The sequence below is a fragment of the Semicossyphus pulcher genome, unplaced genomic scaffold, assembly GCF_022749685.1.
Source record: "Semicossyphus pulcher isolate SPU_LCO1_2020_fin unplaced genomic scaffold, fSemPul1.0.p SCAF_14, whole genome shotgun sequence".
NCBI classification, from domain to species: domain Eukaryota; kingdom Metazoa; phylum Chordata; class Actinopteri; order Labriformes; family Labridae; genus Semicossyphus; species Semicossyphus pulcher.
The window spans coordinates 27972066-27980127 of NW_027211648.1; the positions used below are offsets into that span (position 1 = coordinate 27972066).

General features: G+C 38.3%; 1 protein-coding gene across 1 annotated transcript; it reads right to left on the reverse strand.

Annotated features, from left to right (window-relative positions):
• Positions 1-3918: 3918 nt before the first annotated feature.
• LOC138591422 (interferon-inducible GTPase 5-like) lies at positions 3919-7854 on the reverse strand. Its single transcript, XM_069662014.1, has 4 exons — positions 7780-7854; positions 7269-7321; positions 5705-6278; positions 3919-4723 (listed from the first exon to the last, which is right to left on the reverse strand). Exons 3-4 carry the CDS (start codon positions 6261-6263, stop codon positions 4083-4085), a joined length of 1200 nt encoding a protein of 399 aa, XP_069518115.1. The 5' UTR covers positions 6264-6278; positions 7269-7321; positions 7780-7854; the 3' UTR covers positions 3919-4082.
• Positions 7855-8062: the final 208 nt, after the last annotated feature.

Here is an 8062-nt window from a genome sequence, read left to right on the forward strand (position 1 = left end):
AGACTGCTCATTCAACCTCCACGTCAGCCAGGTGATGAAACCTTATATTAGATATAACAGAGAATAGATGGACTGACAATGAAGGTGTGTGCAGAAATGATCTCAGCTAGATTTCTCATGAAAGACACTGCAGCTAAACCCAAGCTACACATCCTGTCTCATGTATACACGCACACACATGCCTGTATAATGGCAATAAAAATCACAGTCTGCACCATTTCATCTAAACAAATGTTGTCTCAAGATATCAGAGGAGAAAGGAAACCAGTGTGTGTCTGAGGACGTAATGAATCATGCATCTTCCACATGCACAATGCATTTCATGTTTTTGTCTGTTTTTATTTTATTCCCAGTTTAACAGATTTTGTGTAACATGTTGTAAATAGATTGTCACATATGTACAAACTTTTTATTTAATTACTTCCAGTAAAAGAAAAAGCTGTATTGTTTTTAAGCATAATGCAATAAGCATTAAGTAAAAGTTAAAGACCTCCAGTGAGAATCCAGTGTTTAACCTTTTAAACATCTCCATGTGGTGTTCTTCATGTGCTACAAGACATATCAGGGACAACATCAGCAGTCATCTCCATGGCTGGGCTTTTAAACTGCAGTGTACCAAGGACAGGCTGAACAACACGTTTTCAGATCGGCAGGTTTGAGACGTCACAAACCTAAGGAGCCAATACCGTAAAAGGACGGAGTGATACTATGCATATCCTTATGTGCAACCTATGGCAACCACTTCTGCGATGCTCGAGCCAGCTGTAACCGCCATCGTAATTTTTGCAAACTCACTACTGACTACTAACGTTAACGTTACTACTACTAATTACTACATTTCAAGCTAGCTAAGTTTCAATAAGTTGCCACTAAACGATGGCAGAGACGTGTTTTGTTTTCAGCTGTAATTTTACAAAAGGTGAAAGATAGTGCATAGTGGGCGGGGCCTATGCAGATTCATGAATTTTTAATGAGGCAGAAGGAGGAGATACTTTGGGAGGATGTTTATAAAAAGGTAATTAAACGTATTTTGCAGAAAAAAACACATAAGACACAATTTATTATTTCAAGTGGAGCATTTTATGTCTTAAAACATAACTGGAGCTGCTCTTTAACAAAATATTTGGAAACACATATAAAGGTTCTTGGAATAAGCATTAGATCAAAGTTAATAAGCCCCTTTAAAAGTCCTTAAAAGGTTCTTATTAATTTAATGTGTTAATAATAACACAGTAAACATTTGCACCTAAAGAAGAACAGTTTATAGACATAATCATTGATGCTTACTATTATTAATAAATATGTTATTATGCATTTATTGGCAATGAACTTATACACCAATAAAAATACTGGAAGTTAACAAGCCGCCGTTACTGCAGTGGCATCTCCCTACAATATCTGCGCGTTTGAGTGCAAGTTTTCTAAGTAGTGAACATGATTCTACTTTTACACTTACTTTCTGTGTAACTCTACTTTGACAACGATGTAAAGAACATCGGGAAAAATCAGCTGCTCTAAGAAACGCGACAAACTTTAAGTTTGGAAAAAAAGTACACAATACACAAGCCTTTATGTCCTGAAGAGTCCCTCTGTATGAGACCAGGCACTTTACAAAGATTCACAGGCTGCGCAAAGGACTAAGATGTCCTTCAAAAGTGGATCAATAAAATTAAAATTATTATTATTATTATTATTATTACTATATTATTACGGTAATGTTATCCCTCTCTGAATGACCTGTAGATGTATTTTGTTGTTCATCGACAGTTGATGAATATAATGATTGAGTATAAAGTTCCTCTACTAGCTAGTTAGCATAATCAGGTAAGAACTGCACGTAATCATTACAGAGCAGCTGCATTAGCATTTAAGATTAAATAAGAAAATACTTGCTTCATGGATATCTATGAAAAACGCATGTAACTAGTCTGTGAAGATTAAGTGCAGCTGTTAATGATTAAGCTAAGTAGCTAGTAGAGTAACGTTATATTACAGCACTTCATCACAAACATTTCTCCATTATGTAATCAGGCTGTTAACCGATGTCTAATTTTTAAAATCTAAATAATGTTAAAATGGCCTGATTAAGGTACCTTCATCAGTAACTGGAGGCAGCTGTGTAACATCTTTACTATCTATGCAGCTGTCACAGTCAGCAGGCAGCAGCAGACGCTGAGTGGCCACCGCAGTAATGGCAGGACACACAAATTGGTCTCCGGATTAGTGTACAGACTATATATAAGGAGTGGGCCAGTTCAAGAAACCCTGCCCCTCTGCGTTGTGGATGGAATGATGAGTGGGAGGCTTCTCTGTCTGTTTATGCCGCCGTTTATTACCTGAACAGGAACAGAGTAAGTACTGGTCAGTCATACAGTTGGCTCGTCATCGACAGCTCACGCAGCACACTACAAAAGGGACAGCAAGTTATTTTAGCACACAAGCTTATTAGCTAGCTGGCTAATTGGACATTTTAGCATCAAAACAATACAGTAACCCACTCAGGGCTTATCAAAATATCTTTGTCATAAGTCACAGTGATTTCAACCCGCAATATGTATATGCAGACATTAATATATGACATTTAGTACACAGTGCTGCGCGCTGCGCCACACCTCGGGCATGTCTCTCAAATACTGGCAAAGCATTGCAGTTGCCAATCGAGTATATCAGGTACAACTGAGAGAGAGCGCCCTTGAGCCATGAGCCAAACAATATAGGCAAGTGGAATTAACATGCAATATAAACTCTGAGCTGCTGATAGGAGTGAAATAAGTCTTATGTCTACTTTGTTCACTCAAACTAGCTTTATCAAGAAAAATGACTGTCTGCTGGTTTTTTTTAGAAGTTTTCAGATATATCAAAGAACAAATGTTTCAGAAAATTCAAAGTTAATAAATGTAAAAAGTCATGAAGACTTTTAAAGTAAAAGAAAAAATTGCATCAGATCTTTAATTTAAAAAGAAGAATCTAAATGCTGATGAACAATCTGTCCACAAAAACAAAACATGTATTAAATTTGGATTTAAGTTTAAAAAATAAACAGAACATGTTTGATCTTTTAACATTGTTCCTAAAAACAGGACATTTTCTGATTCGTGATGATGTTTGGGCTGCACGATGGTGCAGCGGCTAACACTGTCGCCTCGCAGCAAGAAGGTTACGTTTGTAACCAGGTACTTGTGAGGTGAAAAACAGGACAGGTTCTTTTATTTAATAGAGTAACTTTAGTAAAACTAAAGAACACTTTTTATATGCAATGGTATTGTTTCTGTACCTAAAACACTTGTTACTTCAATGTACCAATAATGTATTCTAATAATCTCAAGAAAAAAAGGTTTAGCAAAAAAGGAGTGATGAGGAAAAAGAAAAGACGGGCAGCAGCTTGTCTCATATTCTGTGCAGCACATATGTAAATGGTGGTGGATATAATGTTGGTATAACGATAATGTGGAGGTGTATCAGCTCACCTTGTATCACAATGCATTCTGGTGCATCATTAATATCATCAACACAAGTGACAAAATGTTTTGACAAAACTATGACGACTTCTACACAAACTATTATAACCTACGACATCAACATAAAGCACACAAATCAAAGTGTTTCATACCAAGACAGAACAACCAAATCAGCTCATTCTAATGACTTTATTTAAAGACTCAGGGACATCCATTCAACATGAAACTCTGACATCAACCATCATATTACCTGATTTGTACAAAGTACTGATATGTGCAGCTTGTTTACAGAGCAGTTTCTTATACAGCGCTAAGAAATGACATGAAAATGTCTATAAGCTCTTTGCATTATAAACTGTTTATATGAAAAGAAAAGTAGAACAGAATAAAGACGTGTTTTTAGGTGCTTTAAGCTCAAAGTTAACCAGTAGTATCTACATTTGTAAAAACAAACAAACATGCATATAAAGAGGCCATTGTATGAAATGATTAACTGCAAATATAGAAAGCATAGATATGTTGCCATCTACTTTTCTTTACTACTTTACAAAAAAATATCAAAGCTCTTTTGTTCTCTGCAGTTTTAAATGTGTGTTGAATTCCAGGGTCATTCCCTTTACAATATCACTCTGCAGGGTTCAAACCCAGGGCCCTTTTGAACACCCTCTGTGCATCCTCAGCAAGTAAGTCAAGGATTGAGCTGAGACATTTGTAGGTTGAGGCAAAAGAGAGGCCCATTGATACTGGGATTCCAAGTATTGGAATTAATCTGGAGGCTTCCTCTGCTGCCATTAATACGACTATCCTGGAACATTGACCAAGCACCTTTAATACAAGATTAGAAGTTATTTCTTCTACTGCTGCCAGAGGTGAAATGATGACTTCCTTCAGTTCTTCATAAGGAACACCTGTTTTATTGGCAAATCTCTTCAGTGACGGGATATCAAGACCAAACCCAAACACATATCTCGTGACAAGACCAACCAGCAAGACTACATCAACAGCAATAGAGAGCCCAGGAACTGGTACACCTGCTACACCTGCAGATAGAAGAGCAACAAATTTTATTTTGGAATGGAAAGCCTTTTTCTTCTTGTTGATCATGTCCAGGCTGATATTGGGCATGGCCAACAGCAGAGCATTCCTCTTGTGTTCAGGAAGTTCTCTCTCCAGTGTCTCCTCCAACAGAGGGAAATCATAGAGGTGGAGCTCAGAGCTGGACACCAGGAACACCTGAGGAGACTGGACACCTGCTGCCTGAAGACCTGAGTCACAGAAGGAACAAAAAATATGCTGATGAGCCAGTTTTTTTCTGCCTAGTTGTGCGATCTCAACAGAGAACTACTACAAATAAATACACTAACTTTACTGGTCTGAAGTTTGAAGTGGCTCTCATATATTTCTTTAGCTACATGACATGACAAGTGAATGTTAATCACACCGAACCTCTCAGTTAAAAAGTTCACAGTTTAAGAGCAAATGTAACCCCAACATTAAAACAAAAGTAAATGAGTACTGATATCCCTGCAAACACGTTGGTACACCAGGTGCACACATAAGGTTTCCTTCAGAACGACAGCATGGAGTTGTTATTCTTAAGAAATAATGTTTTAAGGCAGATCGGGCAGAAGTTAAGTGTTTCATTATTTTGTTTAAATTTTCATTTATTAATTTGTCGCTGAATGAAACCATAGGAACGTAGAAAATATAAAAACATCCTTCATGCGTCTTCAAATTAACAGAAAATAAAGCGTCACAGTGATGTTTTTACTGCCTTTGAACAAAACCTCTTTGGTTACTGAGAGCAAACATTGTCACCATGTCATTAATCTGTTAGTCAAAACACTAAACCTGCACTATATTTAACCTCACACATACATTTTGTGTTAATAAAACAGAACCTGAGCAGTTTCTTTTAGTATTTAATCACTGCTTAGGGTGCTTAATTATTCATCATGTGCACCATCATTTAAAGGTTATTTTATTATTATTTGTATATCTTGTGGCACCATGTGCTTTAATTTAATCCTCACTGAAATGTTCATCAAGAAGGAGAAGATGACCTTCTAGGGTCATGGGTCTGGGGCTTTGTGGCTGCAGGTTTCTGAAACAGAAAGTTGTCTGACTTCTGTATTTTGAGAAATCAATGTTTCAGATTAAAGAAAACATTGAAGGCAGACAAACAAAATAGGCACAGAAGTAAAAACAGACACATTCATCTTCACTGTTCTTTATGTGTCACTCACCTTGACGGCAGTTGTCCCTGATTTGTGTGAGAGTCCTTTCTGCACTGAACTCCATCTGACTTCTTTCCTCATCACGTATGTTATTGTCGATCTTTGAGCGAACAAAGTAAAACTTCTTCTTCATCCTCTGAAACTCCTGAGCCAGCTTCACATCATTTTCTCTGAAGCGATCAGCTGAGACGATGATGAAGAAGTCAAACTTTTCAAATCCAACATGCTTCAGGTACTTGGCAGCTGGAAATTTGGTGGTTCCAATACCAGGAAGATCCCACAGTGTCACATTGGGGAAGTTTGGATGGGGGTACGGTGTAACCTCAATGGTGGTTTCTACACAACCAGTAGGAGCAGCTCTCTCATCGCTGTTCTCTATGCCTCTTAAAGCATTAACTAAGGTGGATTTACCAGAGCCGCTCTCTCCTGTGACGGCAATATGTAGAGGAACCTTATTCTCCTTTTCCAAATGCTCCTGGATCTTTGCAAAAGCTAAGGCCTGATCTTCGTTTTGTAGAGCTTCTCTGACTTCTTGTTGTATTTCTCTACGACTAAATAGATTACCCATGGTGCTTCTTTAAAGCTGCAGTAAAAGAGAAGTTAAAAAGTCATTATTATCTTCTGGTGAATGTTAGGAAATGTTTGCACAACGATAATTTAACATCATGAACAAACAAAATGTGACAGAATGCAAATGACAAAGTGGTCGAACATCAACACGTTAAGCTGTTAGCAGATGCTCTGCATAAAATCAGTGATTTAATACTTCAGACAATTCAAGGTGGGGCTGAGTGAAAATGAAAACAGTTGAGTGATCTTCTACACAGACGCCCCTATGCTGCAACTGATGATAAGAATCAACAGAAATCTGCTCTCAATCAGACGAATCATCTTTACAGAACATCAGTGTTTTTACTTCCTTTAAAGTAAAACACTGTGATGCTGAATCATTTAACACCAGATCAGAGCACCATGCCAACGTGTGCAGGCTTACATCAATTCATGAGCTCTACAAAAAGCAGAGCTACTCATAGAGGAAGGTGACATCGATTCACATTAAAATATAGATAATATGAAGCGGGAGACAAAACAGGCTGCCCTCTGGGTGTCAAATCCAGACGCTTTCCTGCTAGCAACAGTACGTTCATTAAGCTACCGCCTGTGGCAGTCGCGGATCGTCGGGACTTTGCTACTGGGCCCTTAGCCCTCGAGGAATGGTTGACTCAAGATTCCTATCTTTGTTAATAATATTAAGTACTTTCAATCTAATTTTAAAGATTACATTTAGGCTCTCCTGTGTGATGCTACCACTGGCCTCCGTAGGTCGCTAAGGGGAAACACGGAAACCTACGGCTGTCTCTTTCTCCGTCTGAAGAACCTATAATGGTCCCTGGCCTCACAGAGCCTAACAATTAAAAACTTCTAACCAGGCCTCAGCCTGGGGAGGGGCCCTGACAGGTTCTCTACCCTGTGTGTGTGTGTGTGTGTGTGTGTGTGTGTGTGTGTGTGTGTGTGTGTGTGTGTGGCATGATCATCAGTGGTGTAGCCGTAGTGTGAATGTGCTGGAGCTTACCTTCGGGGGCGCCACGAAGATCTTTGAAGAAAAACTCTCTGAAGTACACAGCACTAACAGAAACCGAGAAACACAAACTTGACTTTAAAGTTTAAAGGGTCTTTATTCAAGCCAAATGCGTTACAACCAATTTGTAGTGAAAAACGAGAACTGAACGGAAAAACAAAAACAGATAAAACAAAACAAAGAGCTCTGGTGTGAGTCTGTCAAAAAACTTCAAACCTGTCAAAAAACTCAACACAAGCTGACTGACAGCTCGATGTATCTGCTTTTAGACTGGGCTGCGCTGAATAGGGGAAGTCTCTAATTTCTCAGTCTAATAATAATATCACACCAACGATTATATTTTGCTTAATCACAATGTAATAAACTCAAAAAGTAAAGTCATAAATCTAAGAGGTCATATGAAACAAATGTGACAACTGCATTATTCTCCTATTCTTCTAACAATATCTTTTACCGACTGTGATAAACAGTGTGAGGGCTTTTGCTAAGATTCGAGGTTACTCACCCCGGAGATCTAACGTAGAAACGGATGAGACAAAAGCAGATCACCCTATGAGTTATTCAACAGCAAGAAACACACACACACACTTTATTACTATGAGAAACAGGCGAAGAGTTTTTCAGAGTCCAGCCCTTTAGACAGTAACCAATAGTAAGTTCTTCTGTGAATCAGCTGACTTTCAAGAAACAAGAAACATCTAAAGCTGCACCCTCACTCCCCCTGCAGGCCACTAAGATCATGACCCAATATTTATGATGTAATTCACCTCTTTTTCTCCTCATGGCTG

What these genes read in the sequence shown, in the direction of transcription:
- LOC138591422 (XM_069662014.1), bottom strand. Translation starts at nt 6,263, where the DNA reads ATGGGTAATCTATTTAGTCGTAGAGAAATACAACAAGAAGTCAGAGAA. An exon ending in CAGGGACAACTGCCGTCAAG is followed by an intron (nt 4,724 to 5,704) that starts GTGAGTGACACA and finishes TCTGTGACTCAG; the next exon opens with GTCTTCAGGCAGCAGGTGTC.